Source organism: Eutrigla gurnardus, assembly GCF_963514095.1.
Source record: "Eutrigla gurnardus genome assembly, chromosome: 1".
Lineage (NCBI taxonomy): Eukaryota > Metazoa > Chordata > Actinopteri > Perciformes > Triglidae > Eutrigla > Eutrigla gurnardus.
The window spans coordinates 34,109,915-34,122,942 of record NC_139915.1 but is presented as its reverse complement, the minus strand read 5'-3'; the positions used below and the strand labels follow the sequence as shown (position 1 = coordinate 34,122,942).

At 47.3% G+C, this 13,028-nt stretch overlaps 1 protein-coding gene across 1 annotated transcript in view; it reads right to left on the bottom strand.

Moving 5' to 3' along the window:
* LOC311015268 (NLR family CARD domain-containing protein 3-like) overlaps positions 1 to 13,028 on the bottom strand; it is a 62,996-nt gene that overhangs the window by 37,429 nt on the left and 12,539 nt on the right. Inside the window, exons 7-11 of the mRNA XM_084012395.1 lie at positions 10,140 to 10,313; positions 8,775 to 8,972; positions 7,957 to 8,003; positions 6,359 to 7,259; positions 5,688 to 5,839 (exon numbers count right to left, since the gene is read on the bottom strand). Of these exons, the coding sequence (XP_083868521.1) occupies positions 6,715 to 7,259; positions 7,957 to 8,003; positions 8,775 to 8,972; positions 10,140 to 10,313 (964 nt within the window). The 3' untranslated portion in view covers positions 5,688 to 5,839; positions 6,359 to 6,714. The remainder of the gene's footprint in view (positions 1 to 5,687; positions 5,840 to 6,358; positions 7,260 to 7,956; positions 8,004 to 8,774; positions 8,973 to 10,139; positions 10,314 to 13,028) is intronic.

Here is a 13,028-nt window from a genome sequence, read left to right as displayed (position 1 = left end):
TCTGGTTCCTCACATACGGTAGTCTGGTCTCTGGACTAATGTGAGCTACTAACTAGACCTCTGGGGGACCACAGTCTCTGGTTCCTCCACATAGTCTGGTCTCTGGACTAATGTGGTCTACTATCTAGACCTCTGGGGGACCACAGTCTCTGGTTCCTTACATAGTCTGGTCTCTGGACTAATGTGAGCTACTATCTAGACCTCTGGGGGACCACAGTCTCTGGTTCCTCACATAGTCTGGTCTCTGGACTAATGTGAGCTACTATCTAGACCTCTGGGGGACCACAGACAGTCTCTGGTTCCTCACATAGTCTGGTCTCTGGACTAATGTGATCTACTATCTAGACCTCTGGGGGACCACAGTCTCTGGTTCCTCACATAGTCTGGTCTGGTCTCTGGACTAATGTGGTCTACTATCTAGACCTCTTGGGGACCACAGACAGTCTCTGGTTCCTCCACATAGTCTGGTCTCTGGACTAATGTGAGCTACTATCTAGACCTCTGGGGGACCACAGACAGTCTCTGGTTCCTCACATAGTCTGGTCTCTGGACTAATGTGAGCTACTATCTAGACCTCTGGGGGACCACAGTCTCTGGTTCCTCACATAGTCTGGTCTCTGGACTAATGAGAGCTACTATCTAGACCTCTGGGGGACCACAGTCTCTGGTTCCTCACATAGTTTGGTCTCTGGAGTAATGTGAGCTCTAGACCTCTGGGGGACCACAGTCTCTGGTTCCTCACATAGTCTGGTCTCTGGACTAATGTGGTATACTATCTAGAACTCTGGGGGACCACAGTCTCTGGTTCCTCACATAGTCTGGTCTCTGGAGTAATGTGAGCTCTAGACCTCTGGGGGACCACAGTCTCTGGTTCCTCACATAGTCTGGTCTCTGGACTAATGTGAGCTACTATCTAGACCTCTGGGGGACCACAGTGTCTGGTTCCTCACATAGTCTGGTCTCTGGACTAATGTGAGCTACTATCTAGACCTCTGGGGGACTACAGTCTCTGGTTCCTCACATACGGTAGTCTGGTCTCTGGACTAATGTGAGCTACTAACTAGACCTCTGGGGGACCACAGTCTCTGGTTCCTCCACATAGTCTGGTCTCTGGACTAATGTGGTCTACTATCTAGACCTCTGGGGGACCACAGTCTCTGGTTCCTCACATAGTCTGGTCTCTGGACTAATGTGAGCTACTATCTAGACCTCTGGGGGACCACAGTCTCTGGTTCCTTACATAGTCTGGTCTCTGGACTAATGTGGTCTACTATCTAGACCTCTGGGGGACCACAGTCTCTGGTTCCTTACATAGTCTGGTCTCTGGACTAATGTGAGCTACTATCTAGACCTCTGGGGGACCACAGTCTCTGGTTCCTCACATATTCTGGTCTCTGGACTAATGTGAGCTACTATCTAGACCTCTGGGGGACCACAGACAGTCTCTGGTTCCTCACATAGTCTGGTCTCTGGACTAATGTGATCTACTATCTAGACCTCTGGGGGACCACAGTCTCTGGTTCCTCACATAGTCTGGTCTGGTCTCTGGACTAATGTGGTCTACTATCTAGACCTCTTGGGGACCACAGACAGTCTCTGGTTCCTCCACATAGTCTGGTCTCTGGACTAATGTGAGCTACTATCTAGACCTCTGGGGGACCACAGACAGTCTCTGGTTCCTCACATAGTCTGGTCTCTGGACTAATGTGAGCTACGATCTAGACCTCTGGGGGACCACAGTCTCTGGTTCCTCACATAGTCTGGTCTCTGGACTAATGAGAGCTACTATCTAGACCTCTGGGGGACCACAGTCTCTGGTTCCTCACATAGTCTGGTCTCTGGAGTAATGTGAGCTCTAGACCTCTGGGGGACCACAGTCTCTGGTTCCTCACATAGTCTGGTCTCTGGACTAATGTGGTATACTATCTAGAACTCTGGGGGACCACAGTCTCTGGTTCCTCACATAGTCTGGTCTCTGGAGTAATGTGAGCTCTAGACCTCTGGGGGACCACAGTCTCTGGTTCCTCACATAGTCTGGTCTCTGGACTAATGTGAGCTACTATCTAGACCTCTTGGGGACCACAGTGTCTGGTTCCTCACATAGTCTGGTCTCTGGACTAATGTGAGCTACTATATAGACCTCTGGGGGACTACAGTCTCTGGTTCCTCACATACGGTAGTCTGGTCTCTGGACTAATGTGAGCTACTAACTAGACCTCTGGGGGACCACAGTCTCTGGTTCCTCCACATAGTCTGGTCTCTGGACTAATGTGGTCTACTATCTAGACCTCTGGGGGACCACAGTCTCTGGTTCCTCACATAGTCTGGTCTCTGGACTAATGTGAGCTACTATCTAGACCTCTGGGGGACCACAGTCTCTGGTTCCTTACATAGTCTGGTCTCTGGACTAATGTGAGCTACTATCTAGACCTCTGGGGGACCACAGTCTCTGGTTCCTCACATAGTCTGGTCTCTGGACTAATGTGAGCTACTATCTAGACCTCTGGGGGACCACAGACAGTCTCTGGTTCCTCACATAGTCTGGTCTCTGGACTAATGTGGTATACTATCTAGAACTCTGGGGGACCACAGTCTCTGGTTCCTCACATAGTCTGGTCTCTGGAGTAATGTGAGCTCTAGACCTCTGGGGGACCACAGTCTCTGGTTCCTCACATAGTCTGGTCTCTGGACTAATGTGAGCTACTAACTAGACCTCTGGGGGACCACAGTCTCTGGTTCCTCCACATAGTCTGGTCTCTGGACTAATGTGGTCTACTATCTAGACCTCTGGGGGACCACAGTCTCTGGTTCCTTACATAGTCTGGTCTCTGGACTAATGTGAGCTACTATCTAGACCTCTGGGGGACCACAGTCTCTGGTTCCTCACATAGTCTGGTCTCTGGACTAATGTGAGCTACTATCTAGACCTCTGGGGGACCACAGACAGTCTCTGGTTCCTCACATAGTTTGGTCTCTGGACTAATGTGATCTACTATCTAGACCTCTGGGGGACCACAGTCTCTGGTTCCTCACATAGTCTGGTCTGGTCTCTGGACTAATGTGGTCTACTATCTAGAACTCTTGGGGACCACAGACAGTCTCTGGTTCCTCCACATAGTCTGGTCTCTGGACTAATGTGAGCTACTATCTAGACCTCTGGGGGACCACAGACAGTCTCTGGTTCCTCACATAGTCTGGTCTCTGGACTAATGTGAGCTACTATCTAGACCTCTGGGGGACCACAGTCTCTGGTTCCTCACATAGTCTGGTCTCTGGACTAATGAGAGCTACTATCTAGACCTCTGGGGGACCACAGTCTCTGGTTCCTCACATAGTCTGGTCTCTGGAGTAATGTGAGCTCTAGACCTCTGGGGGACCACAGTCTCTGGTTCCTCACATAGTCTGGTCTCTGGACTAATGTGGTATACTATCTAGAACTCTGGGGGACCACAGTCTCTGGTTCCTCACATAGTCTGGTCTCTGGAGTAATGTGAGCTCTAGACCTCTGGGGGACCACAGTCTCTGGTTCCTCACATAGTCTGGTCTCTGGACTAATGTGAGCTACTATCTAGACCTCTGGGGGACCACAGTGTCTGGTTCCTCACATAGTCTGGTCTCTGGACTAATGTGAGCTACTATCTAGACCTCTGGGGGACTACAGTCTCTGGTTCCTCACATACGGTAGTCTGGTCTCTGGACTAATGTGAGCTACTAACTAGACCTCTGGGGGACCACAGTCTCTGGTTCCTCCACATAGTCTGGTCTCTGGACTAATGTGGTCTACTATCTAGACCTCTGGGGGACCACAGTCTCTGGTTCCTCACATAGTCTGGTCTCTGGACTAATGTGAGCTACTATCTAGACCTCTGGGGGACCACAGTCTCTGGTTCCTTACATAGTCTGGTCTCTGGACTAATGTGAGCTACTATCTAGACCTCTGGGGGACCACAGTCTCTGGTTCCTCACATAGTCTGGTCTCTGGACTAATGTGAGCTACTATCTAGACCTCTGGGGGACCACAGACAGTCTCTGGTTCCTCACATAATCTGGTCTCTGGACTAATGTGATCTACTATCTAGGACCTCTGGGGGACCACAGTCTCTGGTTCCTCATATAGTCTGGTCTGGTCTCTGGACTAATGTGGTCTACTATCTAGACCTCTTGGGGACCACAGACAGTCTCTGGTTCCTCCACATAGTCTGGTCTCTGGACTAATGTGAGCTACTATCTAGACCTCTGGGGGACCACAGACAGTCTCTGGTTCCTCACATAGTCTGGTCTCTGGACTAATGTGATCTACTATCTAGACCTCTGGGGGACCACAGTCTCTGGTTCCTCACATAGTCTGGTCTGGTCTCTGGACTAATGTGGTCTACTATCTAGACCTCTGGGGGACCACCGTCTCTGGTTCCTCCACATAGTCTGGTCTCTGGACTAATGTGGTCTACTATCTAGACCTCTGGGGGACCACAGACAGTCTCTGGTTCCTCACTTAGTCTGGTCTCTGGACTAATGTGGTCTACTATCTAGACCTCTGGGGGACCACAGACAGTCTCTGGTTCCTCCACATAGTCTGGTCTCTGGACTAATGTGATCTACTATCTAGACCTCTGGGGGACCACAGTCTCTGGTTCCTCACATAGTCTGGTCTCTGGACTAATGTGAGCTACTATCTAGACCTCTGGGGGACCACAGTCTCTGGTTCCTCACATAGTCTGGTCTCTGGACTAATGTGAGCTACTATCTAGACCTCTGGGGGACCACAGTCTCTGGTTCCTCACATAGTCTGGTCTCTGGACTAATGTGAGCTACTATCTAGACCTCTGGGGGACCACAGTCTCTGGTTCCTCACATAGTCTGGTCTCTGGAGTAATGTGAGCTCTAGACCTCTGGGGGACCACAGTCTCTGGTTCCTCACATAGTCTGGTCTCTGGAGTAATGTGAGCTCTAGACCTCTGGGGGACCACAGTCTCTGGTTCCTCACATAGTCTGGTCTCTGGACTAATGTGAGCTACTATCTAGACCTCTGGGGGACCACAGTGTCTGGTTCCTCACATAGTCTGGTCTCTGGACTAATGTGAGCTACTATCTAGACCTCTGGGGGACTACAGTCTCTGGTTCCTCACATACGGTAGTCTGGTCTCTGGACTAATGTGAGCTACTAACTAGACCTCTGGGGGACCACAGTCTCTGGTTCCTCCACATAGTCTGGTCTCTGGACTAATGTGGTCTACTATCTAGACCTCTGGGGGACCACAGTCTCTGGTTCCTTACATAGTCTGGTCTCTGGACTAATGTGAGCTACTATCTAGACCTCTGGGGGACCACAGTCTCTGGTTCCTCACATAGTCTGGTCTCTGGACTAATGTGAGCTACTATCTAGACCTCTGGGGGACCACAGACAGTCTCTGGTTCCTCACATAGTCTGGTCTCTGGACTAATGTGATCTACTATCTAGACCTCTGGGGGACCACAGTCTCTGGTTCCTCACATAGTCTGGTCTGGTCTCTGGACTAATGTGGTCTACTATCTAGACCTCTTGGGGACCACAGACAGTCTCTGGTTCCTCCACATAGTCCGGTCTCTGGACTAATGTGGTCTACTATCTAGACCTCTGGGGGACCACAGACAGTCTCTGGTTCCTCACATAGTCTGGTCTCCGGACTAATGTGATCTACTATCTAGACCTCTGGGGGACCACAGACAGTCTCTGGTTCCTCACATAGTCTGGTCTGGTCTCTGGACTAATGTGAGCTACTATCTAGACCTCTGGGGGACCACAGTCTCTGGTTCCTCCACATAGTCTGGTCTCTGGACTAATGTGGTCTACTATCTAGACCTCTTGGGGACCACAGACAGTCTCTGGTTCCTCCACATAGTCTGGTCTCTGGACTAATGTGAGCTACTATCTAGACCTCTGGGGGACCACAGTCTCTGGTTCCTCACATAGTCTGGTCTCTGGACTAATGTGAGCTACTATCTAGACCTCTGGGGGACCACAGTCTCTGGTTCCTCACATAGTCTGGTCTCTGGACTAATGTGAGCTACTATCTAGACCTCTGGGGGACCCCAGACAGTCTCTGGTTCCTCACATAGTCTGGTCTCTGGACTAATGTGATCTACTATCTAGACCTCTGGGGGACCACAGTCTCTGGTTCCTCACATAGTCTGGTCTGGTCTCTGGACTAATGTGGTCTACTATCTAGACCTCTGGGGGACCACAGACAGTCTCTGGTTCCTCACATAGTCTGGTCTCTGGACTAATGTGGTCTACTATCTAGACCTCTGGGGGACCACAGACAGTCTCTGGTTCCTCACATAGTCTGGTCTCTGGACTAATGTGGTCTACTATCTAGACCTCTGGGGGACACAGACCCAGGAGACAACATCTGGTTCCTGGCTGAGACTCTTTAGAGACACAGATTCTCATCTTTGAATTGACTCTGGATGGACTGTCTTTGTCTTCTGACACCATGTAGGGAGTTGATTTGATGATTTTATGTGTATACGTGCATATTTTTATCTGATCTGTTTATTTTATTCCTTTTATCTTTCTATTCTGTACTTTTTATTGTGTTTTATCTTGTGCAGCACTTTGGAAAACCTTGTGTTTGTTAAAATGGGATCTAAATCAAGTGGATTGGAATGGATTGGATATGTAATCACAGCGTGTGAAAAATGAGCTTCACGTTCGGTGTGAACACGACTTCAGACCTAAAGACGACGCAGAGACACTGATGATCCAGACCCGTCTGATGATCCAGACCAGACTCCAAACCCAGGATAAAGAGGTTCAGTGAATGTGGTGTTGAAGGTGTGGAGGTGGATCAGTTTGTCAGAGGAGACTTTGTAGAAGGTCAGAGTGCCAGCAGGACAGTCCAAGTACACTGCTACCACACCAGAGGAGGAGGAGGAGGAGGAGGAGATGTGTGTTTGTTTGTTATTGTGACGGACAGAGTAATCACCACCAAAGCAATCCAGACTCCAGGACTGATCATAACATCCAAACTCAGAGTCGTCTCCTCTCCTCTTGATTCCTCTGTAACTCACTGATATATAAACCACTCCTCTCCACTGGACCTCCCAGTAACAGCGACCAGTCAGACCGTCTCTACACAGCAGCTGAGGACATGAGACAAATCTGTCTGGATGATCTGGATATGACTGGTCGTCGTCCACACCTGTCACCTTCCTGTTGTTGTCGTCCAGTTTGAGTTTTCTGCTGACTGTGTTTGTGTCCAGTTCCAGTTCACAGACATCTGATGGAGAGAACAAACACAATGCAGCTAAAGGTTCATCTCTGTCTCCCACTAAACTACGTCCCCATACAACTCATCTCCACTCTCTATTACGTTTCCAGGGAAACAACGTGTTTTCTGGACCCAACGGTCAACGTTTGAAACCGTCTGAAAAAACCTTAACGAACAAAACAAAAACGCTACAAAACGACATCGTTGGTAGTAAAAATATCACAGTTGGGCCTAAAATGAGTAAAGATTGAAACCAGACCAAACTGTGGTCTGGTCTGTGGACTAATGTGAGCTACTATGGTAGAGCTCTGGGGGACCACAGACCCAGGAGACAACATCTGGGTCCTCCATTTAGGATTCAGGGACGTCAGGACGACAGGAGGACCATCTCAACGCTGAGACGCTTTAGAGACACAGAGTCTCAGGAACTTCTCTCTTCACTTCAAATATTTAAACTCACACAAACACCACAACAACGGGAATGTTGGGTATTCGCCTCCGTTGCCGTCCGGCAGGAATTGGCGTCCGTTTGCGTCTCTGCGTTGACTTTGTGTGTAATTGAAGGTGAAAATGTGGCGTTTGGTGTGAACACAACACGACATCTTTACAGCCACGAAGAAACAAACGCTACGTCCTGATTAGAATCGGATTTCAGTCATGAACACGTTCAAATCTGGAGCAGCTGAGTTACTGAAGACATACTCACACTTCATCAGACCAGGTCTCAGTCTCTGCTGTCCCCCATGGTCCACCCTGCAGGAAGACATGCAAACACCAGTAAACATGAAGCCAAGCTCCTCAGTCAGAGACTGTTGTCCATCTGTCCTCACCTGAGAGTCCAGTCTGATGTCGGTCCATCTGTCCTCACCTGAGAGTCCAGTCTGATGTCTGTCCATCTGTCCTCACCTGAGAGTGTCCAGTCTGATGTCTGTCCATCTGTCCTCACCTGAGAGTCCAGTCTGATGTCTGTCCATCTGTCCTCACCTGAGAGTCCAGTCTGATGTCTGTCCATCTGTCCTCACCTGAGAGTGTCCAGCCTGATGTCTGTCCACCTGTCCTCACCTGAGAGAGTCCAGTCTGATGTCTGTCCACCTGTCCTCACCTGAGAGTCCAGTCTGATGTCTGTCCATCTGTCCTGACCTGAGAGTCCAGTCTGATGTCTGTCCTCACCTGAGAGTGTCCAGTCTGATGTCTGTCCATCTGTCCTCACCAGAGAGTGTCCAGTCTGATGTCTGTCCATCTGTCCTCACCTGAGAGTGTCCAGTCTGATGTCTGTCCACCTGTCCTCACCTGAGAGTCCAGTCTGATGTCTGTCCATCTGTCCTCACCTGAGAGTGTCCAGCCTGATGTCTGTCCATCTGTCCTCACCTGAGAGTTTCCAGTCTGATGTCTGTCCACCTGTCCTCACCTGAGAGTCCAGTCTGATGTCTGTCCATCTGTCCTCACCTGAGAGAGTCCAGTCTGATGTCTGTCCACCTGTCCTCACCTGAGAGTCCAGTCTGATGTCTGTCCATCTGTCCTCACCTGAGAGAGTCCAGTCTCCAGTGTGGACCCTCCAGTCCAGCAGACAGCAGCTTGACTCCTGAGTCTCCTGGATGATTGTAGCTCAGGTCCAGCTGTCTCAGATAGGAGGGGTTGGAGTCCAGAGCTGAGGCCAGAGAAGAACAGCCGTCCTCTGTGATGAGACAACCTGACAGACTGAAGACACACACACTTCTGTCACTTCTGGGGACTTTTAAACTGAGAAAAAGTGATCATTCTCTGTTGTTGTGTTGATGTTGTACTGGGTGGGATAAGCGTGGCTGAGTGATGGACAGAGACGGATAGAGGAGGACGAGAAGTCAAGAAACAACAGTAGAACCAGTCTATGTGGTCTGTCTTCAGACCTGGTGTCCCAACAAAGATCTGGCTACTGATTTGAACCAACTAGCAAAGAAAACTGTAATTCAATAACATCTCAACTATGTTTGTTGTCAGTTTTCATATTGAACTGGAGGAATTAAGTAACATTATTTGTTCTGTCCCTCAGTTTTGTGTTATTATTTTATTCCTTTTCTGGAGGTTTATTTTCTAACAGATTCAAGCTATTTTAGTCTACAGCTAATCTGGTTACTGTGCCTTTAAGAGAACCTAGTGATTTGAGTTTGTTGTTTATCTTACACTGCCATCTAGTGGCGCATGTTGGAAGCAGGAAGTGCAGCAGAGCACAAAAACGTTTCGCTCCTGGGTCGAGTCTGGCTACTTCCTCAACTTTTGCGCTTGTCAAAGGCATAATCTGTGAGTTAAATCAAATATGCTTAATTAGGAATGTTTACCAGCGCTTTCATTTTGCATTTCGTGTTATTGAAGGCGGTACGCCATTCACTCAGTATGAGTGACATTATCATTTAGCATTGTGGTTGCTATTGAAAATACAATGTATTTGCTAACGTTAAGACCTCAGGTTGTTTATTCTACACACAGAGATAAGTGTGAATGTATGTCTTTAACTGTATGTCTTTAACTTTAACTTAAACTGAAAGTTGTGTATTGTGATTATTTTCTTACAGTTTTACAAAGTAAAATGGATCAGTAAACTGAAGAATGCTTCGCGAGTGGTTACTGAAGCCATATGTTTAGCTCGCTGCATAGGCTAAAGCTCTTAGCTGAGGGCAGAAGATTATTACCGGTAATTAAATAAGAAGTATTCTGAGAATAAAGTAAAATACAAAACTTGGAGTCTCAGAACATATCAGACATTCATGTGTTCAACTGCTCTTTTAGAGCCGCCATGTGAACTTTAGCAAAAGTGTCTTTTCAGGAATAAGAGCAAAGAAGTGAATATTTGGTGCATGTAAACGGATCATTGGAAGCTTCATAGGTAAACTTCTCAAAGTCCTTGAGTCTGACCTGAGAGTTTCCAGTCCACAGTGTGGACTCTTCAGGCCAGCAGACAGCAGCTCCAGTCCTGAATCCTGCAGGTCGTTGTTACTCAGGTCCAGGTCTCTTAGACTGGAGGACTGGGAGCTGAGAACTGAGGACAGACCTTCACAGCTTTCCTCTGAGAGGTTACAGCCACTGAGTCTGAAGAGGAATCAGAAATGTAGAATAAAAAACAGAACAAGTCTGGCTTACTTCGGTGCTAATCCCCTTCACTTTAATTATCAGACGGCTGACGGCAAGACACGGAATGTTAGCTTGTGTCTGGTTGTAGCATTTATTCACCGACAAACATGCGGTACCCACAATACACTGCTGCACACTGTACCACGCTGTAATCTAACCGATGACTTCATACTCACCGTCTCACTCTCTCTCTCTTTATACTTCAACGTACAGAGAGCCAACAGTGTGAATGCATTAAAAAGATGAATGTGTTAAATCCACAAATGAATCATCCCGCGTTAACACGTTCATTTTGATGCCCAAATATTTAAAGGTACAATATGTAAGAAATCTAAAGCAACTGGCTGTAAAATCCTCCTAATATGTCATAGAGACTCAGGAATAATGATCATATAACATACTGAACTCACCAACAACAACAGTACAGCCAAAATATTAGCATTTAAAAAAATCTTTTCTGAGGGGTATTCCATCAAACTCGCTAAGCGCAAAGCCGGGCTAATTTCGATAAGCCTCGCTACCTTTAGCGAGAGTTGCGTTCCATCAACGTGACTTGAGGGACTCTCCGCTAAGTAACCATGGAAATTTATCCGACCAAACTAGCCTGCTCCAGGGCAGGCTAAACATCAGGCTTACTTTAGCGGGGGTTTCAGAGAAGTCCGTCTGTCGGAAACAACTGTACCAGCAGAAGGTTCCGCCAAGCCTAGTCCTCGTGATTTCATCACGTGAAAGACCAAAAATGACCAAAATTACATATATGAAGTACAAACAGACTATATTTTCATCAAGCGTCTAAGAATACAAGCTTGCAATTAAAAAAATATGAATAAATCATTTTTGTTTAATACCGACTGGCCATATAATATTCTAAGACTCCCAGTTGGGTGAGTGGTGGTGTACCGGGCCTTAAATGTGGGCATTGCAGGTTCACATCCCGGCGAGGACATTACATGTGTTTTTTTTTTTTTTTGCCTGTATAATTATCTTTAGATCAGAGAATTAGACCAACATTTTACCTTAACTATGATAAATATGTCATACTATTTCCCCAGAACCCAAATATAACTTGCAAAAACATGATAGGCATAAAGATGTTATTATTAATAGCATGTTTTAGATCCCAATGAGAAAGGCATTGCTGCATGCAATTTTCAGCCACATACATTCCTTTCAGGTGAGTTCATTAATAGGTTCATTGAATGTGTTCATTAAATTGTTGAGATAAATTAGTTGGTCAATGTATTGCATTTACTAGGCCTATTTAAAAAAAAAGAGACAAGTGAGAGAGAGTTCCGGCCAAAGAAATAAACTTCACAACGTTCCATAGACGGGAATTGAACCTTCGCCTGCCGCGTATAAAGCCGGCGCATTACCTCTACACTATTCTGACTTTCATGGACTTGTTGTCAGTGTTATATTAGAACATGTTACTCTTAACGGTACTTCCGTATTTAATCGCTCGGTAATTCTTGCCCAAGCAGCCTCGTGATTTTTATTTATCACTACAGTATTCCCTTTTTCAGTTATGATGGGTTTGTACTCCTCGTACAGTTCCATCAATAATTTTTTCTCTGGTCTTTTCTGCCATTTTCTCGATGATTCGACGTTCACGGTTCTGGTCTGGCTTCATATCCCGTGAACGTGCGTAACAGACGACAACGTTAGCCTGGCTTGAATTAGCCTCAACATAGCGCGGCTGAAATGCGTTAATGGAACGGGTTTAGCCGCAAGTGGAAGTTGGCGTTAGTTCTAACCAGGCTTAACCAGGAAAGCGCCGCTTTAATTAGAGTTTGGTGGAATACCCCTCTGGACCACAAATCATGTTTATGTTTTGAAAACATGTTTTGCCACGTGGCGCCACCCACTGGCGTCTACAAATCATTGCAGTCAGTAGAGTCTCAGCTGCCGAGCAACCACGGGTTGCCAGTTTCGACTGAGCTACAATGGCGGAGGCAACGAAACCCAAAAGAGCTGGTTATGATTCACAAAAACGCCAAGATAAAACCCGCGGCAAAGCGACGGTCTATATAGGGGATGCATTTGAACGGTGGAGACAGTAGAAAGCTGAGAGGAATTTGAAATCGGATGCAGAAGTCTCCTCCTAGACGGGTAAGTTGAGCTTGGCTAACTAAGTTAGCATCATAGCTTGATGGGGATGGACATTTCGAATACTTTGAACTGTCGAGTAACAACGTTATTCATTTATATCATAGAAACAAACGTTAGCAGCACAGCTAACGCTAGCAGCATTAGCACTGTCCTGTTATGAGCATCCGGCTGTCCGGCTGTCCAACCGCGGCCAGCCGGACAGCACAGCTAACGCTAGCAGCATTAGCATTGTCCTGTTACGAGCTGTGCTGCTAACGTTTGTTTCTATGATCCAAATGAGTAACGTTGTTACTCCGCTGTCCGGCTGCCTTCGGCGCGTTTGGATACGCCAACAGCTCTGGCAACCTCGAGTCTGGAGGGGAGGGGGTGGAGGGGGAGGCGGATATGACTCGCCGCAGTGTTTTGAATTTGAGTGTAGTACCGTTTTTGGCCACATTCTTACATATAGCGCCTTTAAACATCAAACTGCAGAGAAAAGAGTTGGGTTTCCTTTAGTGATTTGTTCTTTTGGTGGAGCCGAATGAATTTGCACATTGATATTTTATATTTTTGTAAATTTTACTT